General features: G+C 40.5%; 2 protein-coding genes across 2 annotated transcripts in view; one reads left to right on the top strand and one right to left on the bottom strand.

Moving 5' to 3' along the window:
- Positions 1 to 3,693: 3,693 nt before the first annotated feature.
- pitx3 (paired-like homeodomain 3) lies at positions 3,694 to 11,568 on the bottom strand. Its single transcript, XM_025060547.1, has 3 exons — positions 11,239 to 11,568; positions 8,086 to 8,291; positions 3,694 to 5,981 (listed from the first exon to the last, which is right to left on the bottom strand). Exons 1-3 carry the CDS (start codon positions 11,387 to 11,389, stop codon positions 5,403 to 5,405), a joined length of 936 nt encoding a protein of 311 aa, XP_024916315.1. The 5' UTR covers positions 11,390 to 11,568; the 3' UTR covers positions 3,694 to 5,402.
- A 731-nt stretch (positions 11,569 to 12,299) lies between these two features.
- Positions 12,300 to 25,514, top strand: part of gbf1 (golgi brefeldin A resistant guanine nucleotide exchange factor 1) — a 51,683-nt gene continuing 38,468 nt past the window's right edge. Inside the window, 4 exon segments of the mRNA XM_025060546.1 lie at positions 12,300 to 12,444; positions 20,120 to 20,211; positions 23,992 to 24,096; positions 24,258 to 24,324. Of these exon segments, the coding sequence (XP_024916314.1) occupies position 12,444; positions 20,120 to 20,211; positions 23,992 to 24,096; positions 24,258 to 24,324 (265 nt within the window). The 5' untranslated portion in view covers positions 12,300 to 12,443.

The following is a 25,514-nucleotide window of genomic DNA, read 5'->3' as shown; positions in this document are numbered from 1 at the left end:
CTCAGTCACATGGTCAATGTCTCCATCGTTGGTCTGAGCCCAGAGAAACCTGAGCCTAAAATCAAAATCAGGAGAAGCACAGACAGTCAGTGTCAGTTTATTGGATGGATGGAGGGCGGAGGAAAGGTGGTGCTGAGTCCTGAGGCAAACAGGAAATGACACGTAGGAAGACTGAAGCTGCAGAAGCTGAAGAGATCAGTGGGTTTAGAGTCTGAACTGGAGGAATGTTAGGACTCCTAATGGTTTACAGTTGGACGAGGAGGAAGAACTGGACCACAGGCTGGGGGGGGCTGGGTGGGCATCGACAGCAGCAGATCAACAGTTACCACATGCTTTTGGTTGCTGCCTTAAATCAACCGTTTTCTTCATGGAGTTTGGTGTGGAACAACAAAGCGGTGTCATTTACAGTTCTGACATCTTTATGTCAACATGAAACTGATGAGAAGTTTCAGTTTCATTCGTTATCTTTAAACCCTTGGTTTAATATTCCACGTGTTCCACCTTTAATGGTCAGATCTCCACTCATCCGTGCTCTAAAAGGTCTGTTTGCGTTGGCACGTTCCTCCGTGCTGTGGTGGATGAGTAGAAGTGAAGAAGCGACAGGGACACGATTATGACGGATCACTGCGATAATCACAGCAGAGACAGAGAACCGTCGTCTGTTCCATCTGTTCCTGCCGAGGATTATCAAAAAAGTCTCTGATAAAAGTTATTAACTCAACAAAATGACTATGGCTCAGAGTTTTGATGAGTTATTTACACAGACTGTTCAACGCAGGAGTTAATAAAGAGCAAAGATCCGGGATTTTAGAGAATAATTCATGGATTCATCGGTGAAGAGAAAAGAAACACAGTCAAGAATCAAAACCAAACTGTTGTTTTATTTGTTAAATCAGAGATTGTTGAAACACAATTCTGCTAACATCTAACTTCTTGGCTAAAACTGAGCAACGACGTACAACCAACGATGAACAGTTGGCTAGCTAACTTTAGCTTACTTTATGACAATGCTTTTAGCATGTGAAAGCTAGCTAAGGCTAATTGGTAATATATTCTCTCTCTGACGTAATTATTTCACATCGACTGTGATTCATTCTTAGCTTTTTTGCAATTATTTCTTAAATAGCTGAAAGTGTTATTTTGGCTAATGGCACTAATGACGCTAAGCTTTTGTTTTGATGCACTTTTATTCTGAAATCATACAAGGTTACACTTTTTGTTTTGTTAAGTTTTTGTTCTTTTGACAATTTTTTCCTCTTACTCGTGTTCTATGTACTGACATCTTTAACGTTAACTCAACGTCTACATAGTTCTGATTTATTTGATTAGCTTTTTATTTTAGCTTCATTTCAGCTTTTTTAAATGCACCAACATTAAGCTATTTCTGAATTTATTTCTGTTTTTATTATTTTGTCAAATATTATTTTTTGCTCAGATGATCTTTTTATATTTTGGAGTTATTTTGGAGTTGAACTCTTCTTTTTATTTCCATGGATCTGCTCCCTGCTCTGATCCATGACTCCCTGTTCTGATCCATGACTCCCTGCTCTGATCCATGACTCCCTGCTCTGATCCATGACTTTCTACAACAGATGCGTCTGTTGTGAGCGCCCCCTGTCCATAAAACTAGCCATGACTGTTTAATACACTCTAGTTTATATTATTCAGCTTTATGCATCGTTCTCTTTGTGTTTGATTTTGTTTTGATTTTGTTGATGGAAGTAGACAGCGCCACATGTCTGTAGGTGTGAGGTACTGTACGACTTGGGCTAGCGTCACTTCTGTGTAAGTATTGTTGGTGTAGAAAGGATTTCCTCGACATTTACAGATAACTCATCAGAGTCAAAGCCTCGTGTGTTTCCACAGTCATAAACAACAGCATGAACTGCAGGGGCTGATGGGAGATTAATGGGCTGCTAAGACCCTCGCTGTGGCTCCGATGGAACGGCTCCTCCTTCAGGCTCTGGTGGAATCCTGGCAGTGTCACAGTGAATTCCCACTGTGACACCAGAGCCCCCGCAGTGACCCCCCACAGTGACCCCCCCGCAGTGACCACTGGCTCTTCACTGCGTAGGTCAAACATATCAATGGCCAAATAATTAGGAACATCCATTCACCAACCCTGACCCTTCCTCTCCACCACTCGCACTCCTTCATTCTGGTTGCACGATCGTTGCCATGGCAGCGAAGTGGAGTTCGTGTGTGAGGGTGTGGTCAGAGGTGAAGAGGGTGTGGTCAGAAGTGATGAGGGTGTGGTCAGAGATGCAGAGGGTGTGGTCAGAAGTGAAGAGGATGTGGTCAGAGAAGGACGTGAACTTGGTGGTTTCATAAAAACAGGTTTTAATTGGATCTTTAATGAGACAAAGCAGGTTACACCATGTGGTGGGGGGGCGGGGGACGGGGGGGCACTCTTACATACATTTTTAGTCTCTGTACAGTTGAACACCACACACATCTATAATCAATGGCTTTTAGAAAAGTCCTAAAACCTGGTGGGGGTGGGGTGGGGGCTGATCTTTGACCTCCAGAGGGAGAGGAAGTCATAACAAGGTTTAAAGGGACAGTTCTAAAATGTGGTTGTTTGAGGTATTGACTCAGCACTGACTGACCAGCGAACGGACCAGCGAACGGACCAGCGAACGGACCAGCGAACGGACCAGCGAACGGACCAGCGAACGGACCAGCGAACGGACCAGCGAACGGACCAGCGAACGGACCAGCGAACGGACCAGTGACGTCACTGCTGTCTCCATTGTTAGTTTGGATTTCCCTTTAGTGAAACAAACTGACCACATGAGGCAGCAGTGGACTAGCAGTTCTTCTGGTTCTATGACCTAAAGTCACTGTTGTGTCTTTGGACCTTGGTCCACATTGGTCCACATTGGTCCACATTGGTCCACATTGTTTCACATTGGTCCACAGTGGTTTACAAACGTCCTAGTTTTTCATGTTGAAAGGTAAGCACAAAGATAAAATGTTGAAAGTATTCTGTTCTCAGTGCAGGGGGCGCTCCCAGCTGAGTGGCCGTATGTCATACAACCACAGCAAAACCTGAACTGTCCCTTTAATCCTCCTGAATGTGACCTCATCATAGTGACATTGATTTGAAGATCATGCTTTTTCTCAGGTCAAAATTTCTACATTTTCATTACTTTTTGTCACATACAAAACAGAAAAAAAAGTCTGTTTATATACATTACTCCACATCGTTACCACAGGTCCCCATTTTGACCACTAGGGGTCAAACGTCCGTGTTGTGTGTTTTCAGCCTCAGTTATGGAGCGGCTCCTCCTTCAGGCTCTGGTGGAATCCTGGCAGTGTCACAGTGAATTCCCACTGTGACACCAGAGCCCCCGCAGTGACCCCCCACAGTGACCCCCCCGCAGTGACCACTGGCTCTTCACTGCGTAGGTCAAACATATCAATGGCCAAATAATTAGGAACATCCATTCACCAACCCTGACCCTTCCTCTCCACCACTCGCACTCCTTCATTCTGGTTGCACGATCGTTGCCATGGCAGCGAAGTGGAGTTCGTGTGTGAGGGTGTGGTCAGAGGTGAAGAGGGTGTGGTCAGAAGTGATGAGGGTGTGGTCAGAGATGCAGAGGGTGTGGTCAGAAGTGAAGAGGATGTGGTCAGAGAAGGACGTGAACTTGGTGGTTTCATAAAAACAGGTTTTAATTGGATCTTTAATGAGACAAAGCAGGTTACGCCGTGTGGTGGGGGGGCGGGGGACGGGGGGCACTCTTACATACATTTTTAGTCTCTGTACAGTTGAACACCACACACATCTATAATCAATGGCTTTTAGAAAAGTCCTAAAACCTGGTGGGGGTGGGGTGGGGGCTGATCTTTGACCTCCAGAGGGAGAGGAAGTCATAACAAGGTTTAAAGGGACAGTTCTAAAATGTGGTTGTTTGAGGTATTGACTCAGCACTGACTGACCAGCGAACGGACCAGCGAACGGACCAGCGAACGGACCAGTGACGTCACTGCTGTCTCCATTGTTAGTTTGGATTTCCCTTTAGTGAAACAAACTGACCACATGAGGCAGCAGTGGACTAGCAGTTCTTCTGGTTCTATGACCTAAAGTCACTGTTGTGTCTTTGGACCTTGGTCCACATTGGTCCACATTGGTCCACATTGGTCCACATTGTTTCACATTGGTCCACAGTGGTTTACAAACGTCCTAGTTTTTCATGTTGAAAGGTAAGCACAAAGATAAAATGTTGAAAGTATTCTGTTCTCAGTGCAGGGGGCGCTCCCAGCTGAGTGGCCGTATGTCATACAACCACAGCAAAACCTGAACTGTCCCTTTAATCCTCCTGAATGTGACCTCATCATAGTGACATTGATTTGAAGATCATGCTTTTTCTCAGGTCAAAATTTCTACATTTTCATTACTTTTTGTCACATACAAAACAGAAAAAAAAGTCTGTTTATATACATTACTCCACATCGTTACCACAGGTCCCCATTTTGACCACTAGGGGTCAAACGTCCGTGTTGTGTGTTTTCAGCCTCAGTTCTCTATTGTTGCTCTAATCATGCAGGTTGATCATGTGATAGACAGTAGTGGTCAAAGTGTCCTCACTTCAGACATGTGTGGCAGTCCAATAGCCTGACTAGCCAGTTAGCATTACTGCTAACAAAGACATGGAGCTGAAGGGTGGAGTGAAGCTGGATCATCACCAGAGTCAAGGCCTCTGCACATCAGATTTAAACAAACCACAGGTTGATAATCATTAGAGTGAAGGCAGTCACAGTTTACATTTCTCTACTTTAGCTTTAGCTTTTCCAATAAACAAAAGTACAAAATGTTGGAACTGATTAGAGCAGCAGCTCCGTTTTAACTGGTGTCAAAATCTAGTCGTACAGTTTGACATTGTTGTCAACTGTATTTTGGGATTTTTGTTTTAGGTTGGCTCAGTTTAGCCTGTTAGCTAGAGGCCTGTAAGCAGTTAGCAAGAGTTGCTTTCTCTCACAGCTAACATTTGACCAAAAAGTAGAGTTAGCTTTACCTGTTTAGCTCGTGTTTTAGAGCAGGTTTGCAACTCGGATAAACCGGATAAAATACCCGGTCAGTATTAAATAAAAACCTGTTACTGTTTCAAGTCACATTTTTGATCAAACTAAACCCGATAAATTTCTTCATAATCTGTTTTACTGTAGACATCAAGCTAGACGTTAGACGCTAATGAACATTTGATTGGACAGATGAGTGAATCACTGACAGATGAGTGAATCACTGACAGATGAGTGAATCACTGACAGATGAGATGTCTTAGAAACTGCTCTAGAATAAATCCGCTTTTTTTTGCATCACCACTGATGTGCAGAGGCCTTGTAGTGGCTCGGGGGTCGGCTGGGTCACACAAGGGTAGGGGTCAGAATTGGCTTTTTTACACCGGCCGATCCACAGCGTACTGGCAGGGGCTCAGGTTGGACACGGGGTTCTGCACGGCCGGGTAGGCAAAGTTGGTGTGCTGCTTGGCCTTGAGCCGGAGGCTGGCCAGGCTGGAGTTGCAGGTGTCTCTGTACATGTAGGGCCCGGCCGTGGTGGCGTACGGGCAGGTGGCCGCCGTCACCGCCACAGAGTTGAGCGCTGCTGCTGCAGTGGGGCTGTTGAGGTTGTTGAGGTTGCCCAGGTTGTTGAGGCCAGTTCCAGGGACCCCTGTTACAGCTGAGGGTACCATGCTGGGGGCCATGTTCATGGAAGGGATGGAAGTGGGGGGGGAGAACATGGGCTGTGATGACAACGGGCTCACGTTCATGGAGTTGAAGAAGGGGAAGCTTTTGGCAGAGAGCGGGCTGTTGGCCAGGCTCTTGGTGGCCCAGTTGTTGTAGGAGTAGCCCGTGTACATGTCGTCGTACGGCTGCATGAGTCCATTAAACTGAGAACTGAAGCCGTTCTTGCACAACTCCGCCTGCTGGTTCCTCTCTCGCTTTCTCCACTTGGCACGACGGTTCTTGAACCAAACCTGGAGAAGTCGGAAGAAGAAAACGCAGAGGTGAGGCAATACAATTTTGTATTGACTATGGCTCAAAGGCACTTCTCTCAGAAGATTCTAGAACTCTTTTGACTAAGAATCATCACTGATTTTCCGTCAACATAACAGTTTAATTCAATCCAGGTTCTTTTCTTGCGGTCTATTTTAAACAGGAAGTTTCAGTTGTGACTAAATGAAAAGTAAAAAGTTTTTTTTTTAATAAGCTAAGCTAAGCTAAGGCTTTAGTTAAAAAACAATTTGTACAAATGTGACTCAGTGTAGAAGTTAACTATTAAAATATATAAATAGCACATTCAAAATGAACAGTGAGTGGGTTTCACTCCCATCTCGTCAAGTTCTTATGGTTTAATTGGATTTTAATCAGGAAACTGATGTCAATATTTCACTGTTTCATTACTTTGTTTTTAATATAGTGCAGAAATATCATGTGGCAACTTTGTATTGACTTTGATATGACTGCACTAATAATCACACCATGTCAGTTATAAACATAGTTATTGCTTAACAAATATTTAAAACCATGAAGTTCAACTAATCATATTTCTAGACAAAGACGGGGAAATGAACCAAACTTTTTTCCTTTAAATTACGTGTTCTTTAAGAAATAAGAGTTAATATTTAAGTTTAATTTTAGGACATGCAGGAGTTTTCAATCCGTGTGTGTGATAAGTAGAAGTCATATTAAAACTGTTCATATTAAACTAATTATTGTCTTATTGAAACAGAGAAATGTCAGAGCAGAGAATCTGCTCGTTTGTCTCCTGATGGTCTTTGATATGAAGGATATGAAAAGGATTAAGGTTTTAATGGAAATTTTTAAAATAAGAATTTTAATAGAAGTGGAAACTGGAGAAAATGTTGCTTCAGAAAAGAAAAGTTATATTAGGATAAACTAATAACACAAAGTTTGACTTCTAGTTGAAACTAAAATTATTATAAATTTATTAATTTACATAGTTTCTACGTGTGTGAATTGATGAATTTTTTTATACTTAATATTTAGTTCTTAGCTTTTCAAATGATTTAACATGAATTTGTTAATTAATGCCACTGTCAATGCTTGCAAAATTAATAATAATAATAATAATAATAACCTTCATGAATGATTTCTTAATAAAGCACACATTTGGAGAAATGAATTGTAATTGTTTTATATAAACGTGCATAAATCAGAACTATTTATCAAAGATATGTTATCAAATATTATTATTATTTATTATATACAGTATATACAGTGAATATATACAGTTTATCATCATCATCATCATCGGCCAGTCCTGGGCTGTTGTGCAGCAGAATCCTTCTCCTGATTAATGTCAGTGTAAAGAGCAGGACTGGTGACTTTTCCACTGTCGTATCTGGGGAAACCCCGGTGCTGAAGGACAGCCTCTAACTCATCTTTCAGTCTGTGTCTGTGCCAACGCTGACTGTGGCACCAGAGTTCATGGAGAAAAATGAACTGATTTTACGTCACAGCACACAGAGTCGCGGTCAGCAGTGGTCTCTGTTAGTAGGTTCAAAATGTTAAAAAAGTTATTCCTTCACCAGCCCGACACAAACTGACTGTATGTGAAGCTGAAATGTGTCAAAACTAAAATCACACATTTTTACTAAGCCCTGGGCCAGTTCAGTTCAGTTCAGTTCAGTTCAGTTCAGTTCAGTGCAGTTCAGTCACTCAGTAGACTTTCTCCACCAAAGTCCATCAAAAAATTCAGCAATTTTACAACAGCATCAAATATACTGTAATGACTTTAAAAAGAAACCACGTGGCTTAAATGTTTTACTCGACTACTTTAATAATACTTTTATAAAAGCTGGACAGTAAAGTATTGTTTGTACTTGTCTAAATGTACCTTCATGCAGTATTGTCAGAACCATGAGTAGAAACAGGACCATGTGACCATGTGACCATGATTAGTCCGATGTTGGTTCAAAATAACAGCTAGGACTGTGTGTTATGTGACCTTCCATCCTGTCACCACTCACTGGATCTTTGACACGTGGGGCAGGCAGCGAATGTATTGTCCTCTACCACAGTGTGTGTGTGTGTGTGTGTGTGTGTGTGAACACCCACCCTGACTCTGGCCTCGGTCAAGTTGGTCCACACTGCGATCTCCTCTCTGGTGCTCATATCAGGGTATCTGTTCCTCTGGAACGTGGCCTCCAGCTCTTGCAGCTGCTGGCTGGTGAAGTGAGTCCTCTGCCGCCGCTGCTTCTTCTTCAGAGAGCTGTCCTCAGCGCTGGACTCATCCAGCTGGTTGTGCTGGGATTTCTCTGTGTCTGCGTGAAAAGGAAAAAAAAAAAAGAAACAGTTTAGATTCTTCAGATAGATAAAAAGTGTCTTTTGTCAATTTGGCATTTGAATTATTTTCTTCAGATTAACTGAGATAACACAAACTGACCACAAGGGGCAGCACAAACTAACTTGAACAATACTATATATATATACTAGATATAAAAAATATTTTTCATTTATTTTCATTGATTTAATCATTCGCTTGTACTCACATCACATTGCGATGACATGCCAGGCCGCTAAGTGGCGCATTGCATTTGAGGTAGAATGAGACTTACGCGAACACGGAAAAAATAAATCCGGCTGCCGTGGTAACACGTATGTGCTATATTCTTACCACAGGTCAGTAAATATACACTCAGTCAGCTCAACACACTACATATTATGAGCTGAATGTATGACAAAGTAATTAGCTGTGCACATACGAGCTCCGCTAAAGTAACCGGTTATCGAGAGACGGTTGATGTTACGTGAGAGTGTGACGTATATGCTAAGTGGCTACTGCTAAGCGGCTCTGTATAGTTGTGAAGAAATTCGATGTACCAAATATATGCTGATTATTAATGAATGTGTTTTATTCAGTATGTAATTTTATATTTTACACAAATGTATATTTTGGGTTATTGCCAAATTCAGGGAAGCGCTATTCCACAGATAAAGTGCGGAGATTTTAGATGTTGAAATATTGTAGATGAAACAGGAAGAAAAATATAAATAAATCCTGCTGCCGTGATTAGAACACCAGCGAAATGTGTATTTTCTTAATTCAAACAAAAATGATTCACAGCACAGTGGCTATCAAGCTAGGAGCTAACAAATGGTTATTCACAGAATAATGTCGTTGTGTCAGTAGCTGTACTGTAAGTATGAACTTTTACTCCTATTTTCAGATATGTTTTTCTAAATGGACTCTAGTAAAAACTTATTCTGTTTGTAGAAACCTGCTCTCGGCAGGACATATTAATAAACGACAAAGTCAGACAAAATTATAAGATCCCTGCAGCTGCAGGATCATCTCTGACCAGCAGGGTGTGGTGTGGCACCCCGTGAATGTCGCACTCCTTGATCTGTACACCTGAAAAGGCCGTCAAACTTCTCATTGGCCGTTTTTTTTTTATTTTTATTTTTTTGCAGGCATCAAGACTGTCGACTCTTCTTGTTACTGTTCAAGTGTGAGCAGATCTTCGTGATCAAACATCTCTCCCACTGCATGCAGGGAAATGAAAGGAAGTGAGATGTTGCCTGGAGAAGATGAGTATAAACAAAGAGTTACACTCATGAGTGGCAGATGAATGTGTTTGCCCTGGGGCAGTACAGCTGCCTCCAAAACACCACACGTTAACTTCCAGCTCTCTGTTCTTTCTCATAATCATTCAAATTTAAAGGTTAGGGTTTGTTTATTGTTGCTGTTTTCATTCATTTCATTATCAGACATATTTGATCCTCATCACTACTTTTGCACATTTCTGCCTAGTTTAATTTAAACAATTTTAAGTTTATTTTAATTATGTTTTTGCTATTTTGCTGTATGTTTGTTACAGTTTGGATTATTTTGCCCCTCAAACTTGTTGCTTGACTTTTACTTTATTTGAATTCACCATTTAATTATTTTTAATCATTTTGGTCACAATTTAACCTGCACTTTGACTAATGTTAGACAACAGGAACTGCTGTCACGTGAATATTGAGAAAAAGGTTTGATATTTGAAACAGACTTTTCTGTTCTGGTGGGTCCTGAACCACCGTTAGAGAACGACCACTCTCTCTCTCTGTCTCTCTCCCTCTGCTTCGTGGTCTGACTCCCACAGCTTTTTTCAGACCTCACAGAGAGCAGTGAAATTAGTTTGCCAGTTAATCCCGTGGATCAGGTCTTTGTGACTGGGGCAGGTCGGGCTCTGTTTGGTGAAGGCTTAGTTCTGTGGGAGCAGTTCAAAATCATCAGCAGGATTTTAAAAAGAGGCTCCGCGGGGCCACTGGCAAAAACCAATAAGGTCTAGGAGCCGATGGCAGTTGTGTGTGTGTGTGTGTGTGTGTGTGTAAACTGACACTGGCTAAGCTGTCACTTAAGTCTATCAGACAATACAGAGGAAAGGGCAGCTCTTTTTACAGCGGGACCGTCCACCACAATAGGAGCAATCGGACTAATAATGAACCAACATGAGCCAAGTGTTCCAGGTCAGTTTGAACCACGGGCTCTCAGTGAAAATCACCTCCTCAACATCTGGAGAGTCCAGAATGAAAAGAGTCAAATCAACCAAATCACCTCCAGACTAACTGGAGAAACCACTTCTGGTTTTAATCCAGAGTCAAATCTCCAGTAAACTTTCCTGGGTTCAGAATCATTCATCCTAATAACAAAAGTGCTGAACTGTCCCTTTAAGAGAGACTGAAGTCATCTTTCAGCAGCAGCAGCAAAATATATATATATAGAATTTTAATCTGGAAATTCTAGAAGTTTATCAGTGAGTTCATTTCCCTGGACACTTTCACAGTGTGAAGTGAAGAAGCCTCTGATGATCAGAGCACTGAGCTGCCCCCTGCTGGGGTAAAAAGCAGAGGTCACATTTTGTTGTGTGCTGTGTTACAATGACAAATAATTCACTTAGAACAATAAATAAATATCTAGTTATGTCATTGTTGCTGTTGTTAATTGTTATAGAGTTACAGATGGTGATTAGAAACAGTTCTATAAGTTTGTGTATGAGTTTCTTATTGTTTTGTTGTGGTTCATAAAAATGAATGTTCTACTGACATCAGTACGATATGATCAGTTTTTATTAGATTTCTAGGTCTTTTTTCAAAAGTTGATTTTGTCAGATTTGTACATTTAATTTCTAGGAAGGTTTGTTGATTACAGGTGAGTCCAAGATAGAAGCGCTGTGACGGGGCGTATGTAAAGTACGTGGGTGCGGTGTTGATGATGTCACTCACCACTGTTGTCCTGGCCTTTACATCCCGGGTCGTGCTGTGGCGTCCCAGAGTCTGACAGGGACAGAGCTGGGCTGCGAGCCTCACTGTCTGTCAGCAGGTTAAAGTCCATGACCAGGCTCTGCTGAAGGAGACACAGGGTCCGACAGATCATCACCTCATAGAAATAGACTTTTTAAAATTATTATTATTTTATTTCAACACAATTCTAACCTTATTTCTTCACCTACATAGAAAATATTAAACATGATTGGTCGACAGACATCGGTTCATGGATAAAGTACATTTTCTAAATAACATTCTGGATATCACCCTAGGCTATAAATATCTATATGAAAATAAATCTAATTATAAAATGTACGTATTAATAAAAATGTAACTTTAGACAAAACGTTTTTTATCATGGTGTAAATGGGGTTTCTGAGCAGGAGGAGATCAAAGCCTTCTCCTCCTTTCACCTCCTCATCAGCATCATCACTACAGACTTGACTGCCCTCTCCACGTCCTCTGGGTGAATCTGTCACTTCTGTCTGTTGTGTTTCTATTTTCCCTTCATCTTTCCATTCAGCCCTGGATGAAGTCCTGGTCCTGATATAGGATCCTGACATCAGCAGCTAAAACCAGATCTGAATCGCAGTTCTATCTGTGGCTGCGCGGCTGCGCTGTTTAAAATAAGAAAATACAATAACATTTCCAAAACCAAGAGCTGCTGCTGCTACAACAACACAAAACACATGCAGACACTAGATGTGACCTTTTTATGCTCAGTACTTTTGTGTCACTGAGGATTTTGGTTTTTATTTACTGTACTGTTCAGTCAGTACAGCCTTTAGACCTCATGGTCATGGAGTTTTCTGAGTCATCGTAGATACAGTCGCTCGCACAGTCACAGGAGCTACTGGTCTTCTACTGCCTCTTGTGGACAGTTTGTGTCACTGAGCTCAAACTTAATTATGGGTTTCAAAGCATCAAATCAATTAAAAAACACATTTAGTTTTTGGATAAGTTAATTAAAGAGTAAAAAATGGTTCTTTTCCATTGAATGTGCTTTTTTACCCATGGTGCCATTTTCTTTTGTGTTCCAGTCATGTGACTGCTGCCTGTGAGGCAGCAGGGATGATGGGAGAACGGAGGAGAGAGGGAGGGAGAGACACCACCCAACTGTCTGTGACCAAAAACACCAGCAGCAGCAAGAAAGAAGGAGAAGAAGTAACTAAAAACAAACACTTTTATATTTTAATAGGGTAGTATTAACTGTATTTACTAGTATAACTAAACTAACCACAACCAGGATGGAGGGAAACACGGTCACAAACTTCTGACCTTTGATGACTCTTTAGAAAAAATATATAATAATAAAAAGATATAATATTGATATATAATAATAATAATAATTATAATCATAGTTAGCTCATCATGTTAAATAACACACATCATATTCTAAACCATTATAAACTGCTCTAAATTTGACTGGGACGATTAAATTACAAACAAAAAATTATTGACCAAAGGTACAAAATTACTTTTACAATATCTACAGTAAAATTAAAAAAAATTAAAGTCAAATTATTCTTGATTTACAAACAATTATAAAAAATAGGGCTCTTAAAAAAAAGCTGTCATTTTGAAAAAAAAACTTCTTTGTTGATCTTTAATCTGGGAATAACGTCTGTCAACATTGTTTCAGTCTGAAGTTGTTCATTCAAGGTTTTATGAAATGAAATGTCAAAATCCAAAAACATCAACTCAGATGTTACTACCTGGTTAGACAGACAGTGGAGCAGCAGCAGCAGCTGCAGCAGCAGCAGCAGCAGCTTTGGTGTCAGTGTGGGGATCTGGAAGGGCCAGTAGTTTTGGTCAGAAATACGACTGTGAGCCAGGACGCAGCACGAGGACGGGGAGCTGCAGTGACAGTGATGGATGGACAGACAGACCTGTCACTGAAGGACAGAGTGGACCAGGTCAGACTGGACCGTCCTCTTGTCAGTGGACAAACCCTCAGTCAGTGGACACACTCTCTGTCTCCACCGCGTCTTTAAACGGTGAGGAGCAGAAACGTGTCTCATGTGATGAAAACCAACGATGACATCAGCAACACTTCACCATCACTGGAGGTGAAATGACACCAACACACGAGGCTCAGTCGGAAAGTTCTGACACCCTGTCTGTGTTGACTGTTGAGCTGCAACAACAACAACAACAACAACAACAACAGTACCGATCAGCGGAGGTAGAGACAGAGTTACAGTCGATTCTCCAACTGAACTCAGGAGTTTGACTGCAGGTTCTATGAATTTGCATGTCAATGTGTCCCTGGACAAATGCACTTGAAGCAACAACAGATGTGTGTGTGTGTGTGTGTGTGTGGTCAGTGTCAGTCAAACGTAGTCCTAGGCTGTGATTCGTCATTAGACCTGAGAACCTGCCGTAAACCTGTCAGAATCAGAGGAAACAAAAATCTTCTAAATAATTCGCCACACTCTCATCACAGAATTCCTTCCTTCAATTTCTTCAACTCTTCATCTCCATCTGGAATCATCATCATCATCATCATCCTCTGCAGCTGTGTTTCAGTTCCCAGAGTGTTTCCTCCACAGGATTCAGTCCAGATCCAGTCCAGATCTCAGATCCATTCCAGTCCAGTCCAGATCTCAGATCCAGTCCAGTCCAATCCAGTCCAGATCTCAGATCCAGTCCAGTCCAATCCAGTCCAGATCTCAGATCCAGTCCAGTCCAGTCCAGTCCAGATCTCAGATCCAGTCCAGTCCAGGCCAGTCCAGATCTCCGATCCAGTCCAGTCCAGTCCAGTCCAGATCTCAGATCCAGTCCAGTCCAATCCAGTCCAGATCTCAGATCCAGTCCAGTCCAGGCCAGTCCAGATCTCCGATCCAGTCCAGTCCAGTCCAGTCCAGATCTCAGATCTCAGATCCAGTCCAGTCCAGTCCAGATCTCAGATCCAGTCCAGTCCAATCCAGTCCAGATCTCAGATCCAGTCCAGTCCAATCCAGTCCAGATCTCAGATCCAGTCCAGTCCAATCCAGTCCAGATCTCAGATCCAGTCCAGTCCAGGCCAGTCCAGATCTCCGATCCAGTCCAGTCCAGATCTCAGACTGTATGCTTCATAATGGACAATAATATTTGACTCATTTTTTTCTTCACACAATGGGGCCTGTACAGTCTCAGGCTGCCACAGGGGGCACTGTTAGGGATATGTGGTTTCTTGGGGAATCAAACCCATGATGGTTGCTGTGGAAACACCATGTTGTTCTGGTTAAGAGTCCAACTGAACGTTAGTGTTTGGGTCAATCTGTCTGTCTTCTGACTGACTGTCTCACTGACAGTCTGTCTGATTGTCTGTCTGTCTGTCGGTCTGTCTGTCTGTCGGACTGACTGTCTGTCTGGCTGACTGACTGTCTGTCTATCTGTCTGACTGTCTGTTTGACTGTTTGACTGTCTGTCTGACCGTCTGACTGTCTGACCGTCTGTCTGTCTGGCTGACTGTCTGACTGACTGTCTCACTGACTGTCTCACTGACTGTCTCACTGACTGTCTCACTGACTGTCTGTCTGTCGGTCTGTCTGTCTGTCGGACTGACTGTCTGACTGTCTATCTAACTGTCTGTCTGACTGACTGACTGTCTGACTGACTGTCTCACTGACTGTCTGTCTATCTGACTGTCTGACTGTCCTTCTGACTGTCCGTCTGTCTGTCTGGCTGACTGTCTGACTGTCTATCTGACTGTCTGGCTGTCTGTCTGACTGACTGACTGACTGTCTGTCTGTCGGTCTGTCTGTCTGTCTGCCTGACTGTCTGTCTTACTGTCTGTCTGACTGTATATCTGACTGCCTGACTGTCTGTCTTACTGTCTGTCTGACTGAGTGTCTGACTGACTGTCTCACTGACAGTCTGTCTGATTGTCTGTCTGTCTGTTTGACTGTTTGACTGTCTGTCTGTCGGTCTGTCTGACTGTCTTTCTGTCTGTCTGTCTTTCTGGCTGTCTGTCTGGCTGACTGACTGTCTGTCTGCCTGTCTGTCTGTCTGCCTGTCTGTCTGTCTGCCTGACTGTCTGTCTGTCGGACTGACTGTCTGTCTATCTGACTGTCTGTCTCTCTACATGTGAACAGAACATATACTCACTGCAGTCATTATCCTGGGAATTATTCATAAACACTCAGAGAATTAATTCCCAGGATTAAGACTTGATTAAGATGGATGTCACTTTACTGCTGCTTGGAATTTATTATGGGCTGCTGATGCTACTAATGCTGCTGATGCTACTAATGCTGCTGATGTTCATTTAATTTTCCTTGTGAACTTAAATTGTACAAGAACTGCTTTTATTGCTAACACAAATATGCTACTGCTGATGATGCTGCTGCTGCTGCTAAAACTAATGCTGCTGAAGCTCTAGAGCCATGCTACTAGTGCTGCAAAAACTTGGTCAAGTTGAATTTGCTGTTACTGCTGCTGTTACTGCTGTTGCTGCTGTTGTTGCTGTTGCTGTTGTTGCTGCTGCTGTTGCTGTTCCTGTTCTTGTTGCTGTTGCTGTTGTTGCTGTTGCTGTTGTTGTTGCTGCTGTTGTTGTTGCTGCTGTTGTTGCTGTTGCTGTTGCTGTTACTGCTGTTGCTGTTACTGCTGTTGTTACTGCTGCTGTAACTGCTGCTGGAACTGCTGCTGTTCCTGTTGCTGCTGCTGCTGCTGCTAAAACTAATGCTGCTGAAGCTCTAGAGCCATGCTACTAGTGCTGCACACACTTGGTCCAGTTGAATTTGTTTTTTCTTGCTGCTGTTCCTGCTGCTGCTGCTGCTAAAACTAATGATGCTGAAGCTCTAGAGCCCTGCTACTAGTGCTGCAAAACCTTGGTCAAGTTGAATTGGCTGTTACTGCTGCTGTTATTGCTGTTACTGCTGCTGGTGCCGGTGCTGCTGTTTCTGCTGTGGTTGTTATTACTGCTGCGGTTACTGCTGCTGCTGTTGCTGTTCCTGTTCTTGTTGCTGTTGCTGTTGTTTTTTCGTCTGTTTGTTTTGCTGTTGCTGTTGCTGCTGTTGCTACTGTTGTTGCTGCTGTTGCTGTTGCTGTTGCTGTTGTTGCTGTTGCTGTTACTGCTGTTGTTACTGCCGCTGTTTCTTGCGCTGGCTGCTGTTACTGCTGATGCTGCTTTTACTGCTGATGCTGCTGTTACTGCTGTTGCTGCTGTTGTTTCTGCTGTTGCTGCTGTTACTGCTGCTGTTGCTGTTCCTGTTCTTGTTGCTGTTGCTGTTACTGCTGTTGCTGTTACTGCTGATGCTGCTTTTACTGCTGCTGCTGTTGCTGTTGCTGCTGTTGTTGCTGTTGCTGTTGTTGCTGCTGCTGCTGTTACTGTTGCTGCTGCTGTTCCTGCGGTTGCTGCTGCTGTTACTGTTGCTGCTGCTGTTCCTGCGGTTGCTGCTGCTGCTGCTTCTGCTGCTGCTGCTGCTGAGGCTCCAGATGGAATTTGACTGCAGTGTTTGAACATGTTAATTTCTGACCTGCTTTAACACACACACATTTACATAAGACTGAGCTTCAACTGCTGCTGCTGCTGCTGCTGATGATGATGTCAAGGCCAGTCACCTTAGATCCCACTAATACAGCCATGTATTGATTTATTTTTATTTGCTCACATAATAATTATTAATACAACAACAAAGAACAAGATGAAAAACAATAACGTTGTGTGATGTCAGCCTGAAGCTCCAGACTCACCGTCAAATAAAACAGGATATAATATCATTTTAAACCAGAGATAAATGTTCGTTTGATTCAACTGGTACCAAGTAGTTTTTTATGACAGACGTATGTTTTAAGAAAATGAAAAAAAGACAACAGTAGAAGAAGAATGGTGCAGCAGTGATTAAACCACGGCCTCACATCATCAACTATTGATGAATCTGCTTCATGAAAAATGAATTTGACAGAAACAAACACGAAACAAACTCCTCTCTTTTCTTCTCTTGTCTCAGAATAGAATAGAATAGAATCTGTAAAATATCGTGATAATAAAAACAGCCCAAATGAAATAAGTGACAACATTTACACATATTGTTTGCATTTTCAGCTGTTTTATTTTGTTTTGAATATAATTAAAATTATTTTTTATTTTCTTAGGCGTTAATGTTATGTTGTCACCTTTTTGCCGTATATTTTGTATTTTTTTACAATTTCAAACAAATGTTTTTTTCCATTTGTAAATGTTAGAAACAGTTCCCTTTTTAACATATTGTATTTGTGTAAAATAAGATTGAACGATTTTTCTTGCGTTATAACAGTAATATAAATTAATTCGCGTAACACAATTTATTTGATATGAAATTATAGAAATACCACGAGTGTTTTTAAACTCAAACGTTGTTGTTTTGACAGCGAAATGAAGTCATTTTAAAATATTTTCCAGTTGTTTTATTATTTTATTGTATGATCATTGTTGTTGAATGAAACGGTGTCTTCATTGTTATAAATAAGACGTTTTAAATGAATACATTCACAAACACAGAGGTGACGCCGTTTTTTAAAATCTAAATTCACTGAGGCGCTTCGTTGACTCGACATTAATTTGAAAAGATATTTATATTTATAGATAATACACATTTTGAAGCTGTTGCAGTGAAAGAATTCCGGCAGGAACGACGTGAAAACGAGAAAAGTTAGAAGAATTAAAATAATAAAAAAAAACTGACGATTTTTATTTTACTGCAGTTTTATTATTTTCTTTATTTCACATTTGATCATTTTAATGTTTCACATCATCCAATCCTTCAGCTGATGTAAATAAATAAAGAGATTCACTATAGCTAATGTAAGGTTGTGTTTTTGAACCATTAGAAAATCGTATTTTTGGTTTTCGCTACGGACGCGCGGTCCGTTCGCCGGGCCGTTACATTTAAAGTTTGTTTTGTTATTAAACTACACAATTAAAAAAAACAAACAATTCACATCATTTTATAAAAAAATCTTGGTAGGCATATTTTCGGTTTAGATTTTTTTTACTTATTAGAGAAGACCAATATGTTTTTTTAAAAACAGGCCTTTTCTTAAAAAATGTAAAAGTAAACCTTTGGCGATATACAGTATTAATATTAATTGTGTTTATTCATTTTTATTTATTTAATTAAGATATATCTAAATAATTAAGTATGAACACAAATTAACGGGTTTAAAATGTTTAAAAACCTACGAAGAAATATTTGTATTATTGTTATTATTGTGTTGTTGATGCCGCTGCTGTTGGAGTTAACATTCATAAGAAAAACATGAAAATGTAAAAAGCTCGTATTGGTGTTTGTGTGCGCGCGCGTGTGTGTGTGCATCTGTAGACCACCTGCCGCCCATCAGTTTCCTTCAAATCCCACTAAATATTTCGGAAGCGTCAGATTTTCTTCTTCTTTTTCCCCCACACAGTCTGAAGGTTGTGTTTATTTGTTTATTTATTTATTCATTGTCCGTGTGTGAATGTGAATTAAATATTTGGAGACGGCGGGACGAGGAGCCGTGAACTCTCCTTCAGGCCTCGGTGTGATTTGTAAATTTAACCCTTTATTTTTTTGAGCTTTGTTCAAATTGAAGAAACGCGTATTTAAACATTTTAAACCCGTCGTGATGAAACTGACGGCGCCTTTACTTCTGCCTCACAGCTGCGTCTTTTAATCTCACCTTCATCATCATCATCATCATCGTCATCATCATCATCATCAAACTTCTTCCCCTGTCTTTTTTCTTCTTATTTTACCATTTCTATCAAACTCTTTGTTTTTTTGGCGAAAATCTTACACTTTCAAAAGTTCAAAGTTGTGGTGAAACGTCATCAAAACCTAAAGTAAACGACGGGTTTAAGGACAAACGGAGACAGAAGTGACGGAGATATTCAGACTTACAGTGATGGTGGAGCCCACTCTGTTCAAATAATCCGTGGAAAGTGAGAGCAGGGAGAGCAGCTGCTGCAGACTGAAGACTGACCTGAGGTCTGTTCTGACACAGACATGGACAAAAAAAAAAAAAAAAGTCCCGACAGAAGCAGAGTCAGAAAATCAGATTCCTCTTTAGACTTCGTTCTTCTTCTTCTTCTTCTTCTTTGTGGTTCGGTGTCAGACATGAACACTGTGACAGAGTGAAGAAGATCTGCACCNCGGGTGTGTACATGTGTTGGTTTTTCTCTTCTCTTGAGGACCTTAAATTAAAACCTGGTCCAGAGATAATAATCTTAATTTAATAAAAGTAAAAGTAAATATATAGTTTTAGTTAGCAGGAATTAGTGCTGGAAACAGTAGTAATATGTAGTAATATGTAGTAATATGTAGTAATATGTGCTTTTCCCTTCAGGAAGTTGAATGTAAATAGTACATTTGATGTTGTTTTGCTTTGATTCACTGAAGTCGTGATTCATTCTGTCTGTAAGTACTGAGTGATGTCACAGCACACGTCCTTCTACATGTGAGTTTCCTTTATACATATATAGTTACTTTTATATTTCTAGCTCTCATAAATATCTGCTTTACTTTAATATATTCTTGTTATTTTGAGAAGAGGTCATCAATGACTACGACATATTTGACAATAAAGCTGACTTTGTCGCTGACCAAGGGTTCTATCAAGGAGTACAGGCAGTACAGGACTCACCTGATTGGTCAGAAAACACACTATATTTAACTTCAGTCATCGTTTTAAAACCGTTGACAGTAGTTTTTATCTGTCACTCACTGCAGTGAAAACAAAGGCAAAAATAATAACTTGAGTTCCTTGTAAACACAGTCGTTCCCAGTACCATATACTAGTACCATATGCAGTACACCAGGTCGTCTTCACAGTTAAAGCCAAACCCAGAGAATTACACTCTATATGTGAACTTATTCTGTGTCTCTGTGTTTGACAGTGAGTCGCGAGGATACTGAACTGCCTGTTGACAAAAACAGATGTCAAATTGCTCCTGACGTGTGCATTATGGGAAAAATAAAAGCCCACCTGGTAGGTCCACACCTCACCGGGGCCTCAGGCCTCAGCTTTAATCCACATGAGAACAAGAGAACATTACAGCATTTTAGGTGGATTTATTACTGACACATGCAGTAATCACCCTTGACCTTTTCTTATCAAACATTACTATAATATATAATTAAAATAACCGTTTATTATATATTTTGAGAATGATTTCTCTGTTGAATTTTCATCTGTTCCTGGTAACACTAACCAATCCCATCTTGCCAACGTTTTCAAATATAATACTAACAATTGTAGATCATTTAATAGATATACATTTCTAAATAGCATGTCCCACATGAAAAAGACTTGGGATTTGTATCAGCATTCATAGGATTTGGTCTTGTAAACTTACGAGAAGTTTATTTTTGTTATTTTGGAGGACATGAATATAAGAGCTGTCAATCTGACTATCACAAGACCTTCGCTGTTGAGGTGGCTGTAGCTAAGTGCAGGCTAGGCCAGCAGCAGCAGCAGCAGCAGCAGCAGGAGGAGCAGCAGCAAGTACTGTATGTATAAGACTCAGGTGTGTTTGTTTTTCTGCCACACCTGAAGAGTGAACTGTATCTCTCTTTGATAAACCTGCAGCTCTGCACTTCACACTTTTTTTTCACAAAAACTTCATCATCAAACAGTGAAATAAGATAAATAAGTGACATTGACTGTAATGTCAGTAGAGAAAGAATGAGGCTAACATACGCTGCTAACAATTCAGCTAAAGAAAGCTAGAATTGAACAAACAAACAACAACACACACACAAAAAAACATTTAGTACTAGAAACCATTTTCCCATCATGGCAGACCAATCATTTTAGGATGTCAGTCCGGCCTCCACCCGACGTCACCTGAGATTAGCTCAAATGGCCGTCTCTCACAGGATTGAGTGATAAAAGGTGAATGAAATAGTGATGCTACACAGTTGCCACAGGTGATCAAACAACTGAGCACTTTAAACAAGATGCTAAACAATGAGCCGAGGTGTTGAGCAAATGGTAGCCTGTGATTGCATGCACAGATTACAGCTTGTAAGATTGTAGCTCGGTGGACCTCCACCCTGTGTACATTCAACACACACACATACATGACCTGTTACGTAATTTTGTTTGCACAGCCAAAAGGTAGTTGTGTGTGTATTTTAGTGCATGTACAGTGGCATGGACGAGTCTTAGCTACATCAAGTATTGAGAAACAGTCCCTGTCCTTGGCCAGGTCCACTGTCACATCTAATAATCTATTTCTAATTTGGTCCTGCACTTCATCAAAGCCTTTCTATACAATATAAAATAAGAATATGGGCTAAAAATTATTCTGGGATAAATCGGAGATAAGAATAGCTTAACTATTGAGGAGACTTAGACAAAACAACCTCTCGTTAAGTGATCTTGAAACAGCCTCTTGTGACAAGGCGTAAACACGCTCATTTTCTGGTTAAGATATACTGTAAACAAAGGACTTAGAGTCTTTGTGTATGAAAGAGAAAGTGGTAGTGGACCGAGGTAACATAGGTTTAAAATTAGTTTTATCTCAGGCAGCAGATACGAGAAGAAAAATACAAACACACGAATTCATGACACTGAATAAACCAAAATGACTCAGAGGTTTTAACGCAGGTCAGGTTGAGTTTTATGTGACTGTTTCCTCCAATTGAGAAGCAGACAAGTGTCTCGTCATCCACCCAAAAACAACCTAGCCTTATTTCCTACCTACCGTATACCCGCCCCTTTAGACACGCTGTCCCACTTTCTGCTTTTATTACGATTTTAAAAAATGCAACTTATAACATCACAACTTTATATTGAACTTTATTTATTTATTTGATACTATATATTTATTATATTTTATTGTAAAACATTGTGTTTTGTTAGACGTGACTGGGTGTTTTGTGGTGTCAATCAACTCGGCAGCACCAAGTTCGGTTGAGAGCGCAAAGATTTCCACGTCAGTGTGTGTGTTTACCAGCAGCAGACTGACAGAGGCTGAAGACGCTCGTTTTTATTCATGTTCGGGACGCTTTTTCTGCACCGTGAGTGTTTCTAGGCGATTCTAAAATGTCCACGCAATCGAGCAGTGATATGTGGAAAGCTTTTACCACTTGTCTTTGTCACAGTGAAGTGATTTTGGTCATTTTCATTCACTGTCGGCCGATATAGCCCATAGCTAACAGAGGAGCTAGGCTGCAGATAGCCTCGGCGCAGCAGCAGCTCTGACACTCACACACACACACACACACTAACCCACACAGGTTATGGTTGTACTTATCCTCAATGGAACTTAAAACGTATATGCTTGTGTTTGTTGCTCTAATTTCCCTAAAGAAATATACAATATTACGTTCGTATGTTGTTAGCTTTAGCTGATGATTTGCTACTTAGCGCAGCTAAGCTAGACATAGCTAAGCTTGTGAGCTGTCATTTTTGTGTGAAAGTCACTGTTGCGTAGACTCATTGTATATTGTTGGTCTCGAACCCAAATGCCCTCTCTTGCTGCGTTATTGTCATTCTTTTTACCGATAACGCAGCAGGAGCAAGCTAGTTTGTTAGCATTCTGCCTGTATGGACTCTCTCCCTGTGTCTTTTGCCGGCTAGCACCTTTTTAGCTCATTTGGAAACCCCTTGGGTAGCTAAATTATAAAGGGCCTTGTAACTATACATCATTTCAAACGATGTCAACCATTAAAAAGCTGTGCACTTCATATTCAGGATTCAAATCATTAACATACACCTTTAATGCAGTTGCAGCCAATGACACAACTGGGTAGTAGTTATGGCTTTGCCTACATAACAATGACACAAGGGCTGTCACACATCTCATTTATTTGTTTTTACACAGATCAACCAATAAATCAGACTCTGAAACCTCTCTGTCACAATACCTTTGAAACCTTTGCATTATAGACTTAGTATAAAGACACACAATTGAAAGGAACTGTCTCTGCTTTAGAATATGGTAGTAAGGCCTGGGATTTATACTCAAAGTATAATACAAAATGTGTTCAAATATTGTCCTGACAATCCTAATTTCACCATAAATGTAATGTGTCAGTAAAAAAGCTGGAGCTATACTATAAAGTGAAATCACTTGTGAAAGTGGCTGGCTAGGATTGCTATTGGTGGATTGTTAAATCGACTCTGTTCGTCCACAAGTGATAACTCTGTGTGTTCTGACCAGGGCTTACACTCAACCGTCCTTTAAAAAAAAAACCCACACTTTTCGTATTGAATTTACGAATTTGAGTGTGTTGAACTAATTCTTTATTTAACACCTCAGTTTATTTGGTGTGTATTTTGTGACATGGTTAAAAAGGTTAATCTAACCATTTGTAGTTATAGTCCTTGTCAAATATGAACAGCAGGTCATTGTCATTCTGTTTGGTTATCACTGTTGGTTTTAGACACAGATGGAAATGTGCTGCTGTGATTTTATATTCAGTAGATGGCACAAGTCTTCAGTCTGACTTAATGCTTAAAGATTACATTTTCTATATCTTTATATATATGTTTTCAACTGTTTTTTATGCAGTTTCTCACAAATAGTTGAACAATGAAATGTAGTGAATTTGTAGGTTGTAAAAAGTGCTTAAATTTTACAATTTTTAAATAGTTAAAATACCTGAAGAGAGAGAGAACGCGACAGGACCTAGTGGATGCTGTAGTTATTACTCAAGCCTGTTTTAGTTACTGACCTGTGCCATGTTCATCTTTTTTACTTCAGAGGGCAGTTGTATTGAAACCATATAATTTACTGTGACTCTCCTGTTTTTCTCTTAGAGAAGCAGCATGGTCGACAAAAGTATTTACATCATCCAGGAAGAAATCAGCATCGTTGTTGGAGCCATCAAGAGGAATTCCAGATGGAACACTCATACCCCTCTGGTAAGTCAAGCACCACATGCACTTTTACTGCTGCTGATATGAGGCAATGAAATGTTCTTGGTTTTTATTTTGAGTTTTTTGTTTTATCATGTAATGCTAATCTTTATTCGTTTCCTGTCTCCCATTCTTCTTTTTTTAATTTTTTAATTTTGTCTGTCCAGGATGAAGAACAGGACCCACTGCTGAACAGTTTCAGACAACTGAAGGAAATTCTTAACAGCATTAAAGGTACGTGGATCTTGTGGACTTGGTTGGGGAGGGGGTTTGATTGGTCAGCTGTGGACCAGACAGTGAAGAGTGAAAACAGTTTTATCATATCATGTTCTCTGTACTTCTGTCTCCGACTTGTGCCTGTCTTGACACATTTGCACCTTGAGTGCTTTTTCATTTTTGTGTCTGAATGATGGAGCGATGTTTATTCAGGTGTGCTCAGTAAATTTCCTCTGAGAAAAGCCGAAAAATGTCTTGGCCTTTTAGTCTTTCCAGTGTTATCTTGTAACAATGGACACTTTATGCAGATATATCCACAACACTCCAGGGTTTATTGAAATGATTAAAAATTGTTTAAACATTTTGAATGAGAGGTGATCAAGGTAAATGTTATCGAATGGTTATTTGTTTATTGGAGAATGTAATGGTTTGTTTTCATTATATTATCCTCATCCTTTCTTTATTTCACCCAGAGCAGAGAGAAGTTGTCATTCTGAGGAGTTAGTTCATTGTTGAATTGATACCATAGCTTTTCATTCATAGCAGCTGGTTCCACTCAAAATACTTGAGCAACAAATTCAGGCGCTTATTTCTTTACTTTTGTCTGCCTTAAATGGCTGAAAGAGTTTTGCAAATTCACAGTCATATTCAAATGGTATCATATCTCCTTGAGCTTAGTGTAATGCAAAACAACGTGTCAGTGCTACAATACAGTATACATTTATTTATTTAAATATATTAAATAAAACTATTTTAAAGATAGAAGAAGAAGTGAGATCATTTAAGCTTAGTTAAATAATCTGAAATAATACCTTTTAATGGTTTTGTTATAAGTTAAAAGATATATTGACACCTATTTCCAGTGGCAACAGGCCAGAGCTGTCCTGTTTTTTGTTTCTTGTTGGGGCCGCGGTCTCAGGGTGGTTCATACTACCAGACAAAATTCTAAGGCTTCACTCAGACACTGTAATGTTGGTGTCAGGAGAAGGTCCACTCTGTCTTGAGCACATCTGCTCCATGAGGTGATGGTAAAACACAGGAGCACCTTTAGCAATAGTCTTATTTCATTACTACACCACTTTACCTCACACCGCTGCTGGAAATCATTCCTGCCTCAGGCCTTTAGATCTTGAAAAAACTCCTTGCTGTTACACTGGTGTGATAAACCTTCTAAAACTGGCCATTCACACTTGGGGTTGTGTATACTA

Source organism: Cynoglossus semilaevis, chromosome 12, assembly GCF_000523025.1.
Source record: "Cynoglossus semilaevis isolate Cse_v1.0 chromosome 12, Cse_v1.0, whole genome shotgun sequence".
Classification (NCBI taxonomy): domain Eukaryota; kingdom Metazoa; phylum Chordata; class Actinopteri; order Pleuronectiformes; family Cynoglossidae; genus Cynoglossus; species Cynoglossus semilaevis.
Note: the sequence above shows the minus strand (reverse complement) of the source record. Positions and strands in the feature narration are given on the sequence as shown.

Excerpts from the sequence above, each read along its gene's own strand:
- pitx3 (XM_025060547.1), bottom strand. The coding sequence starts at position 11,389 with ATGATCTGTCGGACCCTGTGTCTCCTTCAGCAGAGCCTGGTCATGGAC. Across the intron at positions 8,292-11,238 it reads TAAAGGCCAGGACAACAGTG|ACACAGAGAAATCCCAGCAC; the intron begins GTGAGTGACATC and ends CTTTTCACGCAG. Across the intron at positions 5,982-8,085 it reads TGACCGAGGCCAGAGTCAGG|GTTTGGTTCAAGAACCGTCG; the intron begins GTGGGTGTTCAC and ends CGACTTCTCCAG.